This window comes from Triticum urartu, chromosome 6A, assembly GCF_056163025.1.
Source record: "Triticum urartu cultivar PI428250 chromosome 6A, HENAU_Tu73, whole genome shotgun sequence".
In the NCBI taxonomy this organism is placed as follows: Eukaryota; Viridiplantae; Streptophyta; class Magnoliopsida; order Poales; family Poaceae; genus Triticum; species Triticum urartu.
The window spans coordinates 579,495,344-579,518,678 of NC_141878.1; the positions used below are offsets into that span (position 1 = coordinate 579,495,344).

The 23,335-nt window shown below is 44.7% G+C and overlaps 2 protein-coding genes across 3 annotated transcripts; one reads left to right on the forward strand and one right to left on the reverse strand.

The window, feature by feature from the left end:
- The first annotated feature begins 1,316 nt into the window (after positions 1-1,316).
- On the forward strand, positions 1,317-7,054 carry LOC125530379 (DNA (cytosine-5)-methyltransferase 1). 2 transcript variants are annotated; one of them, XM_087528976.1, is made up of 20 exons: positions 1,317-1,909; positions 1,991-2,087; positions 2,706-2,813; positions 2,896-3,027; positions 3,110-3,209; positions 3,714-3,868; positions 3,948-4,013; positions 4,093-4,305; positions 4,402-4,460; positions 4,538-4,604; positions 4,685-5,014; positions 5,098-5,166; positions 5,242-5,332; positions 5,402-5,485; positions 5,629-5,750; positions 5,826-5,930; positions 6,139-6,182; positions 6,279-6,348; positions 6,435-6,538; positions 6,629-7,054. In XM_087528976.1, exons 1-20 carry the CDS (start codon positions 1,422-1,424, stop codon positions 6,831-6,833), a joined length of 2,709 nt encoding a protein of 902 aa, XP_087385102.1. In that variant the 5' UTR covers positions 1,317-1,421; the 3' UTR covers positions 6,834-7,054. The 2 variants fall into 2 exon arrangements, with proteins under 2 accessions (XP_087385102.1, XP_087385101.1); XM_087528975.1 differs by having other exon boundaries at positions 5,242-5,485.
- A 15,710-nt stretch (positions 7,055-22,764) lies between these two features.
- On the reverse strand, positions 22,765-23,280 carry LOC147966598 (uncharacterized). Its single transcript, XM_087530884.1, has one exon. The coding sequence runs from the start codon at positions 23,278-23,280 to the stop codon at positions 22,765-22,767; it is 516 nt and encodes a 171-aa protein (XP_087387010.1).
- Positions 23,281-23,335: the final 55 nt, after the last annotated feature.

Genomic DNA, 23,335 nt, shown 5'->3' on the forward strand with positions numbered 1-23,335 from the left:
GGACCAGGGGTTTCCTCACGAGACCTTTCGAAGAAATTGTGCACTTTTTTTTCGGCACATCCTATTTGACACTTCAGGCGCCCCGATATAGTGCATTTGGCAAACGGGTGCACACAGCTCCTGCGAGTTGGGCCAGCCAACCTAAAGTTTCCCTCTTCGGATTTTAACCCGCAAAAACTAGGCACGTAACGGGATCGAACTGGACACCTCACTGTTCGAAGGAAGCACAACAACCACCAGGCTATCTAACCCGCTTGTGCACAATTATGTTGTTTCTTCCTTTTATTTTTTTTCTTTAGTTCAGTTTTTTTTTCTTTTTTCTTGTTTTCTTTTCTTAAATGCGTGCTTTTTTCCTTAATTCATTTTTTTCTAAATTAGATGAACTTTTTTCAAATTTGATGTTTTTAAAATTCAATTAACTTTTTAAAATCCGATGAACTTTTTTCAAATTTGATGATTTTTTTCCAAATCCGATGAACTTTTTTCAAATTCAATGAACCTTTTCAAATTAGATGTTTTTTATTGAAATTCGATGATATTTTTAAATTAAATGATTTTTTTCCAAACCCGATGAACTTTTTTCAATTTTGATGTTTTTTTTCAAATCCGGTGAGCTTATTCCAAATTTGATGATTTATTTCAAATCCGATGAACTTTGTTTCATAATAGGTGAAACTTTTTCCAAAATTGATGAGCTTTTTTCAAATTTGTGATTTTCTTCGTGAACTTTTCCCAAATTCACGAGCGTCATATTCAAATTCTTGAACCTTTTTCAAAATTTCAAATTTGTTTAAATTTTAGAATAGTCAATGGTCAGGAAAAGAATGGAGACGAGCGATCTGGCGGACTGCTTTTGTGCTTGTGGGGCCGGCCCAGCCGGCAGCGAAGGTGCCGGCGGTCGAACTGGCGCCTGAAGCGCCAATTAGGAGCTCCCCATTTTCTCACATCCTTATTCCGTTTTTTCCCCTTCTGTCGAGGCTTTCACATCCATATATTTTTTGACACGGCTTTCACACCCTTCTGAGTTTCACACCGTGGTGCCTGGTGGGGGCGGGGGGTAAAAACCCTGCTCTGTTTCACACCGCGGTGCGCGTGTGCCCCACACACCCGGACCCAGGGACGACAAGACAGAGCGCGGACACGCACACCCACAGACGGTAAAATTCAAATCCCGAATCCCCCCGAAAATTCGAACCGTCCCGCCCTCCCCACGCGCTCGCCCCAAAATTTTGGGCTCCGGGCACCCCCTCCCGCCCGCTATTTCCATCGCCGCCCGCCCGCCCGCTCCAGTTCTAAAACCCCCAGCCCTCCCCCCTCCCACCCCCATTCCAATCCCAATCCCCAAACCCCAAACCCCAGCCGCCGAAGCCCCTCCCAGATCCGGACCCTCCCCCGGAACCCTAGCCACCGCGCACGACCCCATGGCGCCGCCCAGCTCGCCGCCCTCGGCCGCCGCGCCCGCGCGGTCCTCCTCCCGCAAGCGCTCCGCCTCCGCCAAGGCCGCGCCCGAGGAGGCCACGGTCACCAAGCGCCCCCGCAAGGGCACCACCTCCGGCAAGAAGAAGCCGGCGCCCAAGGCGGCGGGCAAGAAGAAGCAGCAGAAGGCCACCAAGGCGCCGCGGGAGAAGAAGGAGAAGGCGGCGGAGGAGCGGCCCGAGGACGAGGTGTGCGCGGAGGAGCCTGACGAGGAGGAGCTGGCCCTCGGCGAGGAGGACGAGCCCTCCGCCTCCGGCGAGCAGCAGCCGCGGGAGGAGGGGCAGGCGGCCAAGAGGCGCGTGGCGCAGCCGTCCAAGAAGGCCCGGAACGTCGCCGCCGGCGACAAGGAGCCCGAGTTCCTCGGCGAGCCCGTCCCCGCCGACGAGGCCCGCGCCAAGTGGCCCCAGCGCTACCAGCGCGGCTCCCCCAAGAGGTGCGTGCGCAGTCTGCCCCGGATCTGATCCCTGGCTTTGCATTTTGGTTGGTTGTTGAGCATTGCTTGTTTCTCGTGCAGGCCGGAGGATGAGGAGGACATGAAGGCGCGCGTCCACTACCGCTCCGCCATGGTCGATGGCGTGGTCTACGCGCTGGGCGACGACGTCTACGTCATGGTAAAAGACCCACTCTGCACCTTCCTACCGTAAAAGTGCCTGCTTTCCTCCGTGAAACTGTACTTGGGTTGTGATGCTTGGCTCGTTCAACGGAGCAAGACGGAAAGCCCTGTTTTTTTTATATATAAATAATACTAGTAGAAATTGCTCCACTTGCATTGACTAGTTACTGCTAAGGCCTGACATGTATAAAAATGCCCCTGATAGGATTTGAAATGGATGTACTCTAGAATACTCGATTTTCTTACAGAATGTCTTTCCATTTCTAGGTATTGTTTACACCTGTATACAAAAGGTTTGGCACTTGCATAAAAATGCTTCCAAATAGGATTTTAAATGAACGTAGTCTGGGATACTTGTACTGTATTTTCTTACAAAAATGCCCTGTTCATTTCTGGCATTTTTACCTTTTTCTGATTGTATAATGGATGCTCTAAATGCCTGCTTAATGTGGATCTAGCTTGCAAAGTTTGTGCTTGTTTACACATTATTCCTGATTGTGAACTTCATTATTCGGTGGAAAATGTATAACAATCAGATAGTCGAGCTCCTGTATTTTCATCATGCTTCAGTAATCACTTCCTATCTTAAATTGTTATTTGTTTTTGCCATTTATAGGCTGGGGAAAATGAGGCTGATTACATTGGCAGAATAACTGAGTTTTTTGAGGGTGTTGACAAGACCAGCTACTTTACCTGTCGTTGGTACTTCCGTCCAGAGGACACGGTGCGTAGTGATTGAGCATTGTTGCAGTATGCACTGTCTGTACTAATGCCTGGATAGCTTGTAACTAACTGTCATCTTGCAGGTTATATCTAGAGCCAAATTTGTCAATGATCACACACATGACCCAAAGCGTGTCTTTCTCTCCGAGGAAAAGAATGATAATCTGCTTGATTGCATCATATCAAAGGTCAAGATAATCCATGTTGATCCCAATGTAGGTGCCACTGTTCAAACTTTGTCAATTGTCAAAGCGCCACCTATATATTGTTTCTCACCAATGTTCTCCTTGATTTCAGATGGACCCAGCAGCCAAGGCCAAACTGGTGGCTCGCACCGACTTATACTATGACATGTCATATACAGTTGCTTATTCTACATTTGCTAACATCCCATCAGGTAATTGCAGTTCCTTGCTTACATTATTTGCACATGGCATTGCTCTTACACAAACTAGCTATTGATCTGTGCATTGTGTGCTGCTGCTGCTGCATGTTTTGCACCCTATGGTTTATTTATTTTAGCTCCTCCACAGTTCATTGCAAGGGGTGCTTTGTTTTTCGGTTAACTCATAAGCCTTGAGAAAATTAATAAAAAGATATTCTTTCACCATTCCTTGGTGATCATAATCATGTCTGGTTCTGAGTTTTGTCACTTGAACTTGTAATACAACTTCCAACATAAGTTGCTGAGCTAAAATTTCTACGATCCTCCAATGTTAAATCTAATCCAAGTTGTTAACTTGTGATCTAAAAAAAATGATTACTTTATGACTAGATGGTTTATTAGTGACAGATAAACTGGTTGACAGATTATTTACTCCCAGAATTTAAACAATTGATTTGCCCCTGTATTCTTCCATCTTATGATCAATATTCACTTTGCAATTTGCATTTTCTGTAGACACCACAGAGAATTCTGGTATTTCTACTGATGCTGATTCAGAGAATGGGACCCCAGTAAAAACGGCATCCCTCCTTGACCTGTATTCTGGTTGTGGTGGGATGTCAACAGGGCTGTGCTTGGGTTCAGCACTTGCTGGCCTGAAACTTGAAACAGTAATAAGCCCGCCAAACATTTTGTTTAAGACTGTTTTTGACATTTCTCAGCACTAACTGTTCTATTTCTTCTTTATAGAAATGGGCTGTTGACCTGAACAACTTTGCATGCAAGAGCCTTAAATATAACCATCCCAAAACAGAGGTGGCTTCTAAATTTCATTCTTAGATTCTAGTATTTGTTCTTTAGACCTGGTATAAAAGATCTTCATCTCTGATTGTAGGTTCGAAATGAAAAAGCCGAGGATTTTCTTGCACTTCTTAAGGAATGGGCGATTCTATGTGACAAATATGTCCATAGCAATGATTCTGATGCAGCAGATCCTGTTGAGGAAGAGGAAGATGATGAGCCTCTTGGAAAGGATGAGTTTGTGGTGGAAAAGCTACTTGAGATCTGCTATGGTGGCACTGGGAGGAAAAATGGAATCTATTTTAAGGTTCTAATGCCATTCTCTTTGGCCTTCCCTGTGTGGGAGTGTTAATACTTGTGGTTTTTATGCATAGATCAATTTATCTAATATAATCTGTTACAGGTTCAATGGAAAGGATATGGCCCAGAAGAGGATACCTGGGAGCCCATAGAAAACCTGAGGTAGGTACCTCATTTGCTGTATGCTCACAGCATTTTAATTTTAGTTTGCAGTGCACTGACTTTTGTTTTGTACCTAGTGACTGCCCATTGAAAATTAAAGAGTTTGTGCAAGAAGGGTACAGGCGAAACATTCTACCCCAGCCTGTGAGTAACTTTTCTTCTCAGTTTTTTAGTTCCACTCCAGATTGTCTGATTCCATTTACTTGTGCTGTCAAAATCCATAGGGTCAGGTTGATGTTATTTGTGGTGGCCCGCCCTGCCAAGGGATAAGTGGGTTCAACCGATTTAGAAACCGTGATAACCCTTTAGAAGATGAGAAAAATCAACAAATGGTTACCTATATGGACATTGTTTCTTATCTGCAACCAAAGTTTGTCTTGATGGAGAATGTGGTGGACATTCTGAAATTTGCTGATGGCTATCTTGGAAGATATGCATTGAGCCGTCTTGTATCCCTGAACTACCAAGCCCGCCTTGGAATGATGGTAGCTGGTTGCTACGGGCTTCCTCAGTTCAGAATGCGGGTGTTCCTTTGGGGAGCTCTCCCTACCATGGTTTGTTCTGTTTCTTTGTCACTATCAATTTCTGCTACAAATATGTTGCCTCATGGAGTGATCTGACGTATTTTGCCTGCCAGGTCCTCCCAAAGTATCCTCTCCCTACTCATGATGTAGTTGTACGTGGTGGTGCTCCAAATGCTTTCTCGGTAAGTCTGATCACAAATTTAATGAAATGAATTGGGAGAAATGTAAATCTGCTGACTAGCTTGTTTCATTTGCAGCAAAGCATTGTTGCATATGATGAGACGCAAAGACCGACTTTGAAGAAAGCTCTCCTTCTTGGTGATGCCATTTCAGATTTGCCCAAGGCAAGTGCTTTCTTCCCTTGTTTCATTTCTTCCTCTTCTACATTTGTTCTTACATCCATTATTATGCAGGTAGACAACTGTCAACCTCATGAGGTAATTGAATATGGTGGTCAACCCAAGACTGACTTCCAGCGCTACATTCGACTTAGTCGTAAAGGTAATACAAATAGCTCTACCAATAATATGAATTTCATCTTCTTTACGTTGTGAAGGGCCTTTCCTTTTGCATTAAGAAACTAGTTCCTGTCTTATGCCTGTATATGTATAGTGAATTTTGTTCTTGCTGCTTCAAATTTCCAGATATGTTGGACTATTCCTTTGGTGATGCCACTTGTCCTGAAGAAGGAAAGCTCTTGGACCACCAGCCTTTGAGGCTAAACCAAGATGATTATGACCGTGTCCAGCAGATTCCGATAAAGAAGGTAGGTGACTGGACAGTTTCAGCGCTTGTTCTCTCCTTTTTCCTTCTGTGTGACCATGATTGACCTGTCTTTCAGGGGGCAAACTTCCGTGACTTGCCAGGCGTCAAGGTCGGAGCGAATAACATTGTGGAGTGGGATCCAGATGTTGAGCGTGTCTACCTCAAGTCCGGCAAACCTTTGGTACAGATTCTACTGCCTAATTCCTTTTTGAATGTTTGTATGCTGGTGCAAAGTTTCTGTTACATGACCTAGGATGTTACATGACCTGAACATATGACAACTAATGCTAGTAATGAAAGTGAAAGGAAAATGCTGCATATTTGCCTTCACTCTTTATAAACGGGCGCAATGTACAATTGCTGAAATGCTAGCTTGTTTATGTGCACAGGTCCCTGACTATGCAATGTCCTTCATCAAGGGCAGATCACCAAAGTAAGTGCCACTGAATCTCTGCTTTCATTTCTCCACCTGTACTGTGTTACTACATCTTCTGTTACTCACACATGACGTGCTATGATGTTTTTGCAGGCCGTTTGGTCGGTTGTGGTGGGATGAGACAGTTCCCACGGTGGTGACCAGAGCAGAGCCCCATAACCAGGTCAGTTTTGGCACAGCTTCTAATGTTGTCTGCAATCAGGCTTGTCCTTGTTGCTGAGTTTGTTTGTTTGTTTGTGCTGCCTGCAGATCATACTGCACCCGAATCAGGGACGTGTTTTGACTGTCCGTGAGAACGCAAGGCTGCAGGGTTTCCCTGACTACTACCGGATGTATGGTCCCATGAAGGAGAAGTAAGTTCCTCTATGCTGTTGAAAATTAAAAACTGAAACTGTTCTGAAAAACTGGAGACAGAAACTGAAACATCTTGATGATGATTGCAGGTACATCCAAGTCGGTAATGCGGTGGCTGTCCCGGTTGCACGGGCTCTGGGCTACTCCTTGGGCCGAGCATACCAGGGCGAGGTGGACGCGGGGTATGATGCGCTGTTTGTTCTTCCTGACAGCTTCACCAACATCGGACAGACCGGTGCGAGGGCAAGGGCCTCCTCCGTTGGGACCCCTGCAGGCGAGGTTGTTGAGCAGTAGAACAGAGCCTATCTGTTGTGTTATGTGGGGTGTGGGGTTTGAGTCTAGTCCATTTGTCACAGGAACTAAAATGCTGCAGCATGTAAGGATTGCTCCAGTTGTTACTGTACTTCGCTGGTTGAACTTGTGATCATTGAGATCCTGAGTCGTAGATGAAGAAACTGGTAGTATGTTGTTCCATTGTTGCTACCCATTGACAATTATTATTGTCTGTTGTTTCATCACTGGAATTGGTCTGGTGTATGTTGGATTTGTTCTATTTGCTGGCAGTCAAGTTATGCAAAAGCTCAAATTGTAGATGTAGGCATGGAATAATAGTTGACCAGTTCAAAGTTAATGTGTGTGTTATAATCGTTTGAAGCTGCACTTTGTCAAATCATATCCAGCATAACTGTATGAAAAGAAAGAATTGAAAAAGGAGGAAAAGTGCAAAAAAGTCTTCTGCTTTTTAAAATATGGGTAAAAAATTAGAGAAAACATCATAGGGAGGCTTGAACCTGTAATTATTATACATCAGATAGAACATTTAGCGAATTTTCTATTGGAAACAACATTAGGCTTTATCTAAAAGATGGGAAAACACATCATGGAAGCTAAAACACATATTTTTTTTTTGAAAAGAGAGGGGTCGCCCCCCGCCCCAACTTTTATTAAGCCAAGGCAACGGCAGAGACCAGACTGTTAAACAGCTCTCGGCGACAACCAAAAGTAGCTGCCACAGATCAAACATACATCAGGGTTTCTACTACCCCTATTACATCCCATAAGAGAGTCAGACTCAACAGACCACACACCAGATGATAACTCACTCACTACCAAACACTAAACCCAAGCAATTCTGAGCAGTTCCCCTCTTCGACGCTCCAAAAGTCTTAAGCACTGGAGAAGTAGAGCACCCTGGGCCTCTGAAGATAGGATTTTCCATTGCCTGATTGTTGCCGCCACCTGTCCCAGCACACAGCGTATATCTCGCCATCTTCCCCCCTGAAAGACAAAGTCATTGCGTAACTGCCATAAGCACCACAAGGTAGCAGAGGTAACCATATTCACAGCTTCACATTGTTTTTTTCTCTTCCAAAAAGAAGTCAAGGATGAAAATGAGACAGGAGGGGGAATGCCAAGTGCTTCGGCAACCACAGACCAGACATTAGACGCAACAATGCAGTCAAATAGAAGATGCTGGGTAGATTCCAACTCAGCACAGAAAACACAAGTTTTATCATCAACATGCCTTCTTTTGGCCAAATTGTCTCTAGTAAGGCTTTTATTATTATACATCAGCCATAAAAAGACATGGATATTTGGAGGGACTTTGATTTTTCAAATGGAATCTTTAATCTCAGAAGAACCCCCCCCCAAAGTTGATCAGTTTATAGAATGATTTAACAGAGTATTGACCATTTGATTCCAGGGCCCAGACAGGGTTATCTGGCCGATCTGAAAGGGTAGTTTGTGAAACCAGGCTAACCAAATAACCCCATCTCTGCATCATGGCCTCATCCACACAACGCCTAAAGGTGAGACATAGGTTCACACCATCCCAAACCTGGGACAAAATGGCATCCTGTTGATGACAAATATCATATAATTCCCAAAAGGCAGCTTTTAGGGAGCACCCCCCAATCCCGTTATCATGCCAGAAGGCAATGTTATCCCCATTCCCAGGATTCCATTTCCAAAAAAAATTTGCAGCAGCAAAAGCCCAAGAAATGCTTTTCCAGAAGGGAGACCCAGAGGCAGGCTTAGCATGGAAAATATTAGGTTTATCAGTAGCATATTTGAAACAAAGAAGTTTTTTCCAATCCCCCTCCCTCCCATCATAGAACCTTTTCCCCCAAGAAGCCAGGAGAGCCATGTTAAACTCCCTGAGATTAGGGACACCCAGGCCACCAAATTCCTTCCTTCTGGCCACAAGGCCCCAGTTAGCTAAGTGATATTTGTGAACCTCACCCACATTGCCCCAAAAGAAATGAGACATTTGGGAAGTGATCATATCAATAGCCCACTTTGGGAATTTAATCATGGCCATAAGATATGATAGAATGCTGGCAATGCAACTAGTTAAAAGAATCAGCTTCCCTCTGTAGGATAAGAGTTTGCCTAACCAACTAGCAATATTTTTTATAATCCTATCAATGATAGGTTGCAAGTCTTCCCTCCTCAGTTTTTTATAATGAAGTGGCACCCCAAGATATTTGAAAGGAAAGTCACCAAACTAACAACAAAAGATTTGGGCAAATTCTCTAGACATTTGCTCAGAAACATGAATGGTATGCAAATCACTTTTATGAAAATTGATTTTTAAGCCAGACAGCTTCTCAAAACAGGTCAGGATCCACTTCAAGTTTTTTGCATATTCCACAGATTCTTGAATGAACAGAATGGTATCATCAGCATACTGTAAACTAACTACACCACCAGGGATGGCATGTGGGAGAAGTGAAGGAAATATGCCATAGAGGCAATAATAAAGTTATTATTTATTTCCTTATATCATGATAAATGTTTATTATTCATGCTAGAATTGTATTAACCGGAAACATAATACATGTGTGCATACATAGACAAACAGAGTGTCACTAGTATGCCTCTACTTGACTAGCTCGTTAATCAAAGATGGTTATGTTTCCTAACCATGGACAAAGAGTTGTTATTTGATTAACGGGATCACATCATTAGGTGAATGATCTAATTGACATGACCCATTCCATTAGCTTAGCACCCGATCGTTTAGTATGTTGCTATTGCTTTCTTCATGACTTATACATGTCCCTATGACTATGAGATTATGCAACTCCCGTTTGCCGGAGGAACACTTTGTGTGCTACCAAACGTCACAACGTAAATGGGTGATTATAAAGGTGCTCTACAGGTGTCTCCAAAGGTATATGTTGGGTTGGCGTATTTCGAGATTAGGATTTGTCACTCCGAATGTCGGAGAGGTATCTCTGGGCCCTCTCGGTAATGCACATCACATAAGCCTTGCAAGCATTACAACTAATGAGTTAGTTGCAAGATGATGTATTACGAAACGAGTAAAGAGACTTGCCGGTAACGAGATTGAACTAGGTATTGAGATACCGACGATCGAATCTCGGGCAAGTAACATACCGATGACAAAGGGAACAACGTATGTTGTTATGTGGTCTGACCGATAAAGATCTTCGTAGAATATGTGGGAGCCAATATGAGCATCCAGGTTCCGCTATGGGTTATTGACCGGAGACGTGTCTCGGTCATGTCTACATTGTTCTCAAACCCGTAGGGTCCGCACGCTTAAGGTTTTGATGACAGTTATATTATGAGTTTATGCATTTTGATGTACCGAAGTTTGTTTGGAGTCCCGGATGTGATCAAGGACATGACGAGGAGTCTTGAAATGGTCGAGACATAAAGATTGATATATTGGAAGCCTATATTTGGATATCGAAAGTGTTCCGGGTGAAATCAGGATTTTACCGGAGTACCGGGAGGTTACCGGAACCCCCGGGAGGTATATGGGCCTTAGTGGGCCTTAGTGGAAGAGAGGAGAGGTGGCCAGGGCTGGGCCGCGCGCCCCTCCCCCCTAGTCCGAATAGGACAAGGAGAGGGGGGCGGCGCCCCCCCTTCCTTCTCTCTCTCCTCTTTCCCACTTCACGAATCCTATTCCAACTAGGAAAGAGGGGGGAACCCTACTCCCGGTGGGAGTAGGACTCCTCCTGGCGTGCCCTCCTCCTGGCCGGCCGCACCCCCCCCCCTTGATCCTTTATATACGGAGGCAGGGGCACTCCATATACACAAGTTGATCCACATGATCATATTCTTAGCCGTGTGCGGTGCCCCCTTCCACCATAATCCTCGATAATATTGTAGCGGTGCTTAGGCGAAGCCCTGCGACGGTAGTACATCAAGATCGTCACCACGCCGTCGTGCTGACGGAACTCTTCCCCGACACTTTGCTGGATTGGAGTCCGGGGATCGTCATCGAGCTGAACGTGTGCTAAAACTTGGAGGTGCCGTAGTTTCGGTGCTTGATCGGTCGGGCCGTGAAGACGTACGACTACATCAACCGCGTTGTGCTAACGCTTCCGCTGTCGGTCTACAAGGGTACGTAGATCACACTCTCCCTCTCGTTGCTATGCATCACCATGATCTTGCGTGTGCGTAGGATTTTTTTTGAAATTACTACGTTCCCCAACAGTGGCATCCGAGCCTAGGTTTTATATGTTGATGTTATATGCACGATTAGAACACAAGTGAGTTGTGGGCGATATAAGTCATACTGCTTACCAGCATGTCATACTTTGGTTCGGCGGTATTGTTGGACGAAGCGGCCCGGACCGACATTACGCGTACGCTTACGCGAGACCGGTTCTCCCGACGTGCTTTGCACGGAGGTGGCTAGCGGGTGACAGTTTCTCCAACTTAAGTTGAACCGAGTGTGGCTACGCCCGGTCCTTGCGAAGGTTAAAACAGCACCAACTTGACAAATTATCGTTGTGGTTTTGATGCGTAGGTAAGATTGGTTCTTGCTTAAGCCTGTAGCAGCCACGTAAAACTTGCAACAACAAAGTAGAGGACGTCTAACTTGTTTTTGCAGGCCATGTTGTGATATGATATGGTCAAGACATGATGCTAAATTTTATTGTATGAGATGATCATGTTTTGTAACCAAGTTATCGGCAACTGGCAGGAGCCATATGGTTGTCGCTTTATTGTATGCAATGCAATCGCGCTGTAATGCTTTACTTTATCACTAAGCGGTAGCGATAGTCGTGGAAGCATAAGATTGGCGAGACGACAACGATCCTACGATGGAGATCAAGGTGTCGCGCCGGTGACGATGGAGATCATGACGGTGCTTCGAAGATGGAGATCACAAGCACAAGATGATGATGGCCATATCATATCACTTATATTGATTGCATGTGATGTTTATCTTTTATGCATCTTATCTAGCTTTGATTGACGGTAGCACTATAAGATGATCTCTCACTAATTATCAAGAAGTGTTCTCCCTGAGTATGCACCGTTGCGAAAGTTCTTCGTGCTGAGACACCACGTGATGATCGGGTGTGATAGGCTCTACGTTCAAATACAACGGGTGCAAAACAGTTGCACACGCGAAATACTCAGGTTATACTTGACGAGCCAAGCATATACAGATATGGCCTCGGAACACGGAGACCGAAAGGTCGAGCGTGAATCATATAGTAGATATGATCAACATAGTGATGTTCACCAATGAAACTACTCCATCTCACGTGATGATCGGACATGGTTTAGTTGATTTGGATCTCGTAATCACTTAGAGGATTAGAGGGATGTCTATCTAAGTGGGAGTTCTTTAAGTAAATTAATTGAACCTAAATTTATCATGAAACTTAGTACCTGATAGTATCTTGCTTGTTTATGCTTGATTGTAGATAGATGGCTCGTGCTGTTGTTCCGTTGAATTTTAATGCGTTCCTTGAGAAAGCAAAGTTGAAAGATGATGGTGCAATTACACGGACTGGGTCCGTAGCTTGAGGATTATCCTCATTGCTGCACAGAAGAATTACGTCCTGGAAGCACCGCTGGGTGCCAGGCCTGCTGCTGGAGCAACACCAGATGTTATGAATGTCTGGCAGAGCAAAGCTGATGACTACTCGATAGTTCAGTGTGCCATGCTTTACGGCTTAGAATCGGGACTTCAACGACGTTTTGAACGTCATGGAGCATATGAGATGTTCCAGGAGTTGAAGTTAATATTTCAAGCAAATGCCCGGATTGAGAGATATGAAGTCTCCAATAAGTTCTATAGCTGCAAGATGGAGGAGAACAGTTCTGTCAGTGAGCATATACTCAAAATGTCTGGGTATAATAATCACTTGATTCAATTGGGAGTTAATCTTCCAGATGATTGCGTCATTGACAGAATTCTCCAATCACTGCCACCAAGCTACAAGAGCTTCGTGATGAACTATAATATGCAAGGGATGAATAAGACTATTCCCGAGCTCTTCGCAATGCTGAAAGCTGCGGAGGTAGAAATCAAGAAGGAGCATCAAGTGTTGATGGTCAACAAGACCACTAGTTTCAAGAAAAAGGGCAAAGGGAAGAAGAAGGGGAACTTAAAAAAGAACAGCAAGCAAGTTGCTACTCAAGAGAAGAAACCCAAACCTGGACCTAAGCCTGAAACTGAGTGCTTCTACTGCAAGCAGACTGGTCACTGGAAGCGGAACTGCCCCAAGTATTTGGCGGATAAGAAGGATGGCAAGGTGAACAAAGGTATATGTGATATACATGTTATTGATGTGTACCTTACTAATGCTCGCAGTAGCACCTGGGTATTTGATACTGGTTCTGTTGCTAACATTTGCAACTCGAAACAGGGACTACGGATTAAGCGAAGATTGGCTAAGGACGAGGTGACGATGCGCGTGGGAAATGGTTCCAAAGTCGATGTGACCGCAGTCGGCACGCTACCTCTACATCTACCTTCGGGATTAATATTAGACCTAAATAATTGTTATTTGGTGCCAGCGTTAAGCATGAACATTATATCTGGATCTTGTTTGATGCGAGACGGTTATTCATTTAAATCAGAGAATAATGGTTGTTCTATTTACATGAGTAATATCTTTTATGGTCATGCACCCTTAAAGAGTGGTCTATTCTTATTAAATCTCGATAGTAGTGACACACATATTCATAGTGTTGAAGCCAAAAGATGCAGAGTTGATAATGATAGTGCAACTTATTTGTGGCACCGCCGTTTAGGTCATATCGGTATAAAGCGCATGAAGAAACTCCATACTGATGGGCTTTTGGAACCACTTGATTATGAATCACTTGGTACTTGCGAACCGTGCCTTATGGGTAAGATGACAAAAACACCGTTCTCCGGTACTATGGAGAGAGCCACAGATTTATTGGAAATCATACATACAGATGTATGTGGTCCGATGAATGTTGAGGCTCGTGGCGGATATCATTATTTTCTCACCTTCACAGATGACTTAAGCAGATATGGGTATATCTACTTAATGAAACATAAGTCTGAAACATTTCAAAAGTTTAAAGAATTTCAGAGTGAAGTTGAAAATCATCGTAACAAGAAAATAAAATTCCTACGATCTGACCGTGGAGGAGAATATTTGAGTTACGAGTTTGGTGTACATTTGAAAAATTGTGGAATAGTTTCGCAACTCACGCCACCCGGAACACCACAGCGTAATGGTGTGTCCGAACATCGTAATCGTACTTTACTAGATATGGTGCGATCTATGATGTCTCTTACTGATTTACCGCTATCGTTTTGGGGATACGCTCTAGAGACGGCCGCATTCACGTTAAATAGGGCACCATCAAAATCCGTTGAGACGACGCCTTATGAACTGCGGTTTGACAAGAAACCAAAGTTGTCATTTCTGAAAGTTTGGGGCTGCGATGCTTATGTGAAAAAGCTTCAACCTGATAAGCTCGAACCCAAATCGGAGAAATGTGTCTTCATAGGATATCCAAAGGAAACTATTGGATACACCTTCTATCACAGATCCGAAGGCAAGACTTTTGTTGCTAAATTCGGAAACTTTCTAGAGAAGGAGTTTCTCTCGAAAGAAGTGAGTGGGAGGAAAGTAGAACTTGACGAGGTAACCGTACCTACTCCCTTATTGGAAAGTAGTACATCACAGAAACCTGTTTCTGTGACACCTACACCAGTTAGTGAGGAAGCTAATGATGATGATCATGAAACTTCAGAACAAGATACTACTGAACCTCGTAGATCAACCAGAGTGAGATCCGCGCCAGAGTGGTACAGTAATCCTGTTCTGGAAGTCATGCTACTAGATCATGATGAACCTACGAACTATGAAGAAGCGATGGTGAGCCCAGATTCCGCAAAATGGCTTGAAGCCATGAAATCTGAGACGGGATCCATGTATGAGAACAAAGTATGGACTTTGGTTGACTTGCCCAATGATCGGCAAGCAATTGAGAATAAATGGATCTTCAAGAAGAAGACTGACGCTGACGGTAATATTACTGTCTACAAAGCTCGACTTGTGGCAAAAGGTTTTCGGCAAGTTCAAGGGATTGACTACGATGAGACCTTCTCACCCGTAGCGATGCTTAAGTCTGTCCGAATCATGTTAGCAATTGCCGCATTTTATGATTATGAAATTTGGCAGATGGATGTCAAAACTGCATTCCTGAATGGATTTCTGGAAGAAGAGTTGTATATGATGCAACCAGAAGGTTTTGTCGATCCAAAGGGAGCTAACAAAGTGTGCAAGCTCCAACGATCCATTTATGGACTGGTGCAAGCCTCTCGGAGTTGGAATAAATGCTTTGATAGTGTGATCAAAGCATTTGGTTTTATACAGACTTTTGGAGAAGCCTGTATTTATAAGAAAGTGAGTGGGAGCTCTGTAGCATTTCTGATATTATATGTGGATGACATATTACTAATTGGAAATGATATAGAATTTCTGGATAGCATAAAGGGATACTTGAATAAGAGTTTTTCAATGAAAGACCTCGGTGAAGCTGCTTACATATTAGGCATTAAGATCTATAGAGATAGATCAAGACGCTTAATTGGACTTTCACGAAGCACATACCTTGACAAAGTTTTGAAGAACTTCAAAATGGATCAAGCAAAGAAAGGATTCTTGCCTGTGTTACAAGGTGTGAAGTTGAGTAAGACTCAATGCCCGACCACTGCAGAAGATAGAGAGAAAATGAAAGATGTTCCCTATGCTTCAGCCATAGGCTCTATCATGTATGCAATGCTGTGTACCAGACCTGATGTGTGCCTTGCTATAAGTCTAGCAGGGAGGTACCAAAGTGATCCAGGAGTGGATCACTGGACAGCGGTCAAGAACATCCTGAAATACCTGAAAAGGACTAAGGATATGTTTCTCATATATGGAGGTGACAAAGAGCTCATCGTAAAAGGTTACGTTGATGCAAGCTTTGACACTGATCCGGACGATTCTAAATCGCAAACCAGATACGTGTTTACATTAAACGGTGGAGCTGTCAGTTGGTGCAGTTCTAAACAAAGTGTTGTGGCGGGATCTACATGTGAAGCAGAGTACATAGCTGCTTCGGAAGCAGCAAATGAAGGAGTCTGGATGAAGGAGTTCATATCCGATCTAGGTGTCATACCTAGTGCATCGGGTCCAATGAAAATCTTTTGTGACAATACTGGTGCAATTGCCTTGGCAAAGGAATCCAGATTTCACAAGAGAACTAAGCACATCAAGAGACGCTTCAATTCCATCCGGGATCTAGTCCAGGTGGGAGACATAGAGATTTGCAAGATACATACGGATCTGAATGTTGCAGACCCGTTAACTAAGCCTCTTCCATGAGCAAAACATGATCAGCACCAAGACTCCATGGGTGTTAGAATCATTACTGTGTAATCTAGATTATTGACTCTAGTGCAAGTGGGAGACTGAAGGAAATATGCCCTAGAGGCAATAATAAAGTTATTATTTATTTCCTTATATCATGATAAATGTTTATTATTCATGCTAGAATTGTATTAACCGGAAACATAATACATGTGTGAATACATATATAGACAAACAGAGTGTCACTAGTATGCCTCTACTTGACTAGCTCGTTAATCAAAGATGGTTATGTTTCCTAACCATGGACAAAGAGTTGTTATTTGATTAACGGGATCACATCATTAGGTGAATGATCTGATTGACATGACCCATTCCATTAGCTTAGCACCCGATCGTTTAGTATGTTGCTATTGCTTTCTTCATGACTTATACATGTTCCTATGACTATGAGATTATGCAACTCCCGTTTGCCGGAGGAACACTTTGTGTGCTACCAAACGTCACAACGTAAATGGGTGATTATAAAGGTGCTCTACAGGTGTCTCCAAAGGTACATGTTGGGTTGGCGTATTTCGAGATTAGGATTTGTCACTCCGAATGTCGGAGAGGTATCTCTGGGCCCTCTCGGTAATGCACATCACATAAGCCTTGCAAGCATTACAACTAATGAGTTAGTTGCAAGATGATGTATTACAAAATGAGTAAAGAGACTTGTCGGTAACGAGATTGAACTAGGTATTGAGATACCGACGATCGAATCTCGGGCAAGTAACATACCGATGACAAAGGGAACAACGTATGTTGTTATGCGGTCTGACCGATAAAGATCTTCGTAGAATATGTGGGAGCCAATATGAGCATCCAGGTTCCGCTATTGGTTATTGACCGGAGACGTGTCTCGGTCATGTCTACATTGTTCTCGAACCCGTAGGGTCCGCATGCTTAAGGTTTTGATGACAGTTATATTATGAGTTTATGCATTTTGATGTACCGAAGTTTGTTTGGAGTCCCGGATGTGATCAAGGACATGACGAGGAGTCTCGAAATGGTCGAGACATAAAGATTGATATATTGGAAGCCTATATTTGGATATCGAAAGTGTTCCGGGTGAAATCGGGATTTTACCGGAGTACCGGGAGGTTACCGGAACCCCCCGGGAGGTATATGGGCCTTAGTGGGCCTTAGTGGAAGAGAGGAGAGGTGGCCAGGGCTGGGCTGCGCGCCCCTCCCCCCTAGTCCGAATAGGACAAGGAGAGGGGGGCGGCGCCCCCCCCTTCCTTCTCTCTCTCCTCTTTCCCACTTCACGAATTCTATTCCAACTAGGAAAGAGGGGGGAAAGTAGGACTCCTCCTGGCGCGCCCTCCTCCTAGCCGGCCGCACCCCCCCTTGATCCTTTATATACGGAGGCAGGGGGAACCCCATAGACACAAGTTGATCCACGTGATCATATTCTTAGCCGTGTGCGGTGCCCCCTTCCACCATAACCCTCAATAATATTGTAGCGGTGCTTAGGCGAAGCCCTGCGACGGTAGTACATCAAGATCGTCACCACGCCGTCGTGCTGACGGAACTCTTCCCCGACACTTTGCTGGATCGGAGTCCGGGGATCGTCATCGAGTTGAATGTGTGCTAAAACTCGGAGGTGTCGTAGTTTCGGTGCTTGATCGGTCGGGCCGTGAAGACGTACGACTACATCAACTGCGCTGTGCTAACGCTTCCGCTGTCGGTCTACAAGGTTACGTAGATCACACTCTCCCCTCTCATTGCTATGCATCACCATGATCTTGCGTGTGCGTAGGAAATTTTTTGAAATTACTACGTTCCCCAACAAGAAGCCCACCAATCAAGCCATTATTAACAGCTTTAACCAGCATTTTGGAAAATACATCAGCCACCAGGTTGAAAAGAATGGGGGAATGGGGGTCCCCTTGTTTCAACCCTTTACCCCCAACAAAGTGTGGCCCATTTGTGTCATTGATTCTAACCTGAAATGTACCATGTTTCAAGGTGCTAAGCACCCAACTAACCCATTTAGTCCCAAAGCCTCTAGAAAGAAGCATTTCCTCCAGGAATTCCCAGCTGACCCTATCATAAGCTTTCTCATAATCCTGTTTAAGAATCAGCCCACTAGTGTTAGACCTATGAACCTCATGAATCACTTCATGGGCCATAACAACACTTTCCAATATAAATCTCCCTTTAATAAAGGCAGTTTGGTTATGAGAAATGAGTTTATCACAGATAGGGGAAGCCCTAGTATTCATAGCTTTGGAAAAGATTTTAACAGCACAGTTGCTAAGACTAATAGGTCTGAAATTCTTCATCTCTCTAGCTAAGGGCACCTTAGGAATGAGGGTAATGATAGCATAATTCACTTTATAGATATCTAGTACCCCATTCTCAAAATCCCTAACCATCCACATAAAGTCATTCTTAATGAGATCCCAGAAGTTCTGGTAAAAGAGGAATGACAAACCATCAGGGCCAGGGGCCCCATTAGCATATGAACTCATAATTGCTTCTTTGATCTCATCCTCAGAAAAGGATCTCTCCAGGTCTCTCTGCATTTCCTCACTAATCATTTCTGTTTCAGACCAAAAACCATTCCCTAAATGTAGGTCAGGTTTAGGTTCATAAGCAAACAGGGTTTTATAGAAATTAGTAGCTACTTCCAGCATATCAGTAGTGGATGTCACAGGTCCAGAAGGACCCATCAACTCAGACAAATGATTCTTTCTATGTCTGTGGTTAGCTAATGCTTGGAAATAAGCATTATTGCGGTCCCCTTCAAGAATTTTCCTATCCCTAGACTTCTGCCAGAAGGCGGTCTCCTCTTTTTTCCAGATATCCTCCAATTCTTTTTTCATAGCTTTCATTCTGTCATGGTCAGCAGAAGACAATTATTGGGATTCAGATAAAACATCTAGCAGGTCAAACTCCATAAGGAGAGATTTCTTCTTTTTTTTCATCGCAGCCTCAATATTAATAGCCCACCCTTTTGTTTTTTTACGAAGGAGTCTGGTTTTAGATAGCCAATTATCCACCGAAGAAGTGGATGATGAAACAGAAGACCAGGTTTCACGAACCAATTGATCAAAACCAGGTTGAGAAAGCCACCACTTCTCAAACCTGAACATTTTAGGGCTAGACGATCGACGCCCCCCAGTATCTAACACCAAAGGGGTGTGATCACTCCCCACTCTAGGGAGAGCAGTTAGTGAAGACAAAGGAAAATGAGCATCCCAATCCACAGAAGTAAACACCCTATCTAGCACAGCAAAAACAGGGTCATCCTGATTATTGGACCAAGTGAAACCCCTGTTGGAGATAGAAATCTCTAGCAGCCCCCATCTGTTAACCCAATCATTGAACATAAAAGTGGTATGATGGTTAACAATCCCACTACTCTTCTCACTCACATTCCTAACTAAGTTGAAGTCCCCACATATCAAAAATAGGATATGAGGCAGACTCAAGAATACTATGCAATTTGGCCACAAAATCTACCTTGAATTCTGGGTAAGCAGAACCATAAACAATAACAAGGTGCCATAGGAAACCATCTTCCTTATTTTTAACTGTGGCAGTAACTGAAAATTCATGGTTAATAAAACCAACAGTATCAAACAAGCTTTTCCTAAGACCCAAAAGGATCCCCCCAGCAGTATTAACAGCAGGTAAATAATGCCAATCAAAGTTACCACTTCTGTCTATAGCCTTGAGGAAACCCTCAGAAATAACCTCTTTCTTAGTTTCTTGGAATCCAATAAAATCAGGGTTAGCTCTAGCAATGTTGTCACACAGGCACTGAACTTTACCAGGTTTACCAAGCCCTCTAATATTCCAAATGAGACCTATCATATCTAAGCAACTTTAAAAGGATGAGACAAGCCACAAGGCCTAGCTTTGGTTAGGACATTTGGGGTTCTCCTCAAAGCATCAGCAGTGCCAACTGGCTTGAGAGGGTGAACATCCAAAGGTGTCCCAACCAATTCATCATGGTTTAGTTCTAAGTTATCTGGCAGCACAATTTCAGGGTTATTATTGGCAAAAGCCAAACACCTCTCCTTCTCCCCATCAACCAAAATGCCAATGGTTTCAAGTCTATTAACATCATCCCCCCCCATGCAAATGTCAATTTTATTCATATGATCAAGCAGGATGTCATGACCAGTGTTAGTGAATGATTTACCTTTAAAGTTTTTTGGAATTTCCAGGTTCTGCTTCATCTTATAAGCAGCAGCCTTCTCCATGATGTTTAAATTGCCATGCCCTCTAGTATTAGGCTTCTGAACCAACACAGGCCCCCACTTGGATTTCCCAGCCTCTGAAGAGATATGAGCTTGGTCAAGAGATTCCATCAGAGATCTTTTTAGAGAAGTGGTCTGAATAGCCTGTATAGCTTCAGCAGGAAGAGTTTCAAGGTCATCATTGTTGGGGTCCTCTTCCTCAGACTCAGAAAAGTCAACAGATTTAAGGATACTCTCACAATATTCCATGTTCTCAAGCTTCCTCCTAGAGCTAGTGTTTCCCTCAACAAACTTCACCACTGACTTAGATGGAGTGGAATCCATCAGGACAGGAGGACAGAAATCCTCAAGGTCAGTTCTCTTATCAGTTACTAGGTGTTTTTTCCGCCAGTGTTAACACACTCCAGGATAAAGGTTTCATGATCAGAATCAGAGCAGAACATACCAGCTTGCACCTTTTTCTGTGTACTCTTCCCCAAACTAGTGACATTAGCCTTATCTAACTCATCAATTGCCTCCTCACTGTCATGTAAGTCCTCCAGACCATCCTTATGACCATCTCCACCCTCATCCTCCTGTCTCTCAGCAGCACCATCTCCTTCAAACTCCTCATCATCCTCAATATCAATAATAGAATCAACCCCACCCACTTGTTCAAAGCCCTCCACAGTAAAACCCAGCAAAAATAACTTCTTCTTCTTCATTTCAATGAGCCTTTCAAAAGGAATTTTTGTGGGGTCTCTGCAAGCAATTTTGATCCTTACATTCTCAAAAAAAGTCCTAAACATCCCATTCCAGTCTACATCAGTCAGAACCCCAAACAGGGAAGCAATCTGGGTGAAAACCTTCCAGGTACACCATTTGGGTGGGATTCCCTCAATCAAAACCCAAGCCTCAATAAGTTCTCCAAACGGGTCACAAGCCCCTTTCCACTCAGTAAGTGTGACAGAAACATCTTGAGGCAAGGAAAATCTAGGCAACTCAATGAGATCCTCCACTTTCTTCCATGGTGGGAATCTCACCAGAAATGTCTTACTGGACAGACCCCTGATCTGCCAAGGCCATTGTCTGGTTTTGCAAAAGGTAGCAGTCAAAAGATTTAACAGCAACTCCTTATCCACATCACCTTTGAGAATATTGACCACATCACAGTTTTGAAAATTCAACCAATTGGATTCATTAGCAACAGGGACATCCACATGGTAAAAACCAAGACCACTTGCTCCACTACCAAAAAAGGCAGCTGTTGGTTGTACCTTAGTCCAGGCAGCACAATTGTTCACATTGTGATTTTGCTGACATATGAAGCATGATTTTGGCTTAATACAATTCCCAACATAATGCCCTGGACCACCGCAGTTGAAGCAGATCATATCTTTGTACCTAGGATCTAAAACTTGTTCCATCTCTACCTCAATCGATTGAGAGGACTGCACCTGGGATGAAGCGGCTGTAGAGGCCGTGGATCTGGTGGGTTTAGCTGCTGGCACCAGATCTTTCGAGGTGGTGGCAGATGGCTGCCTCCTCCCTCCTTGTGGGTTGGCTCTTTGGTTAGCAGTCTTCGAGGGGCCACCTACCCCAGATCCCGTACCAGTCCCCCGCCGGTCAGCCATCACACTCCCTTGCTTCACAGCAGCCGCAAACGAAAGAGATCCGGGGCCCAAACCCTCCCTCGACACCTTGATAGTTCTTGGAATTGGATCAAAGGATCGACGCGGTGCCGGATGACAGTCAGCAGCCGTGAACGAGAGGTTGGAAATCAAATCCTTCCGGATCCAGCAAGTGAACCCAGAAGAGGAGGTATGGACACGAGCAAAATTTTGTGGAGAAGGTAGGCGGCGGCGGGGAGGGGACGGAATGACCCAAAGCTGGCCAAAATGCTCTTCTATAGTTTCTAGGTCACCCTGCTCACGCGAACGCGCCCCCTGAGAATACGTTTTCCTCCCTAGCTCACGAATTCTGAAACTGGGGCCTGTCGCAGTCAAAGTAGGTACAGAGGACGACTTTTTGCAGAATCCCCCCGTGCCACGGAGTAGGCTATCGCCTAAATTCAAATTGTTCATAGATTTACTGACCGTAGAAACGGCAACATCATTGATAGAAGCAATCGTCGCATCTGATTTACCCATAATCTCACCTAGTTTTGAGTTAATCGCAAGTCCAGAAGCCATAGAAATGGCAGCAGCAGCGTCAATTTGTTTATCATACAAGGTAGGAAGAGTCCCACCCACATTTGATTCAACTAATTGAGACGGAAAGCACCCCATCGGTCTCATAAGCTGGGATCTCCGCAAACGCAGAGCCAAAATTCGTGGACGAAATGTACGGGGGAGGCGGAAATTATGCATACCGTTCTCACCAGGCCAAGGAGGGGGGGCGATGGCGCGGTGATGGGACAGGCGGGGCGCGGGATCCATTACTGACGACGGCGGGGCAGCTCCACCCCCGGGGGAGGAACTCCGGCGGAATGCGGGCAATCCCCTCCACCGACGGCAGCCTGATGTTGAGACGAGAGGGATTCGCCGTCTTGAAGAACGCCCACCTCGCCGCCTGCCCAGGATCCAGCGACTCGGCTTCCTGAATCGCCCAGAAGAGGAGCTCCACATCCATGCAGCCGTCGTCGCCGATGAAGCGCGCGCGCTCGGCGAAGTTCGCACGGCGAAGGATGTCGAGGTGGATGTCCCCCCACGCCTCCCGGTTGGGGAACCGCTCCCGCACCACCCGTCGCATCTCCCGTTGAGCCTCCGGTGAGTTGGGATCGATCTCGGGGAGGAGCGCCGTCCCTGGAATCGGGAGCGCCCGTGGCTCCGCCACCCGAGACGACGGCATAAGCCGCCGGATCCGCATCCCGCGACGGCGCGCCCCTGCCATGAGAGTTGGTAGGTGGAAGCTGGGGGTGGGGAGAGCTCGAATCGATGCGAGGTAG

Excerpts from the sequence above, each read along its gene's own strand:
- LOC125530379 (XM_087528975.1), top strand. The coding sequence starts at position 1,422 with ATGGCGCCGCCCAGCTCGCCGCCCTCGGCCGCCGCGCCCGCGCGGTCC. Across the intron at positions 1,910-1,990 it reads CAGCGCGGCTCCCCCAAGAG|GCCGGAGGATGAGGAGGACA; the intron begins GTGCGTGCGCAG and ends TTTCTCGTGCAG. Across the intron at positions 5,486-5,628 it reads CATTCGACTTAGTCGTAAAG|ATATGTTGGACTATTCCTTT; the intron begins GTAATACAAATA and ends TCAAATTTCCAG.
- LOC147966598 (XM_087530884.1), bottom strand. The coding sequence starts at position 23,280 with ATGGCAGGGGCGCGCCGTCGCGGGATGCGGATCCGGCGGCTTATGCCG.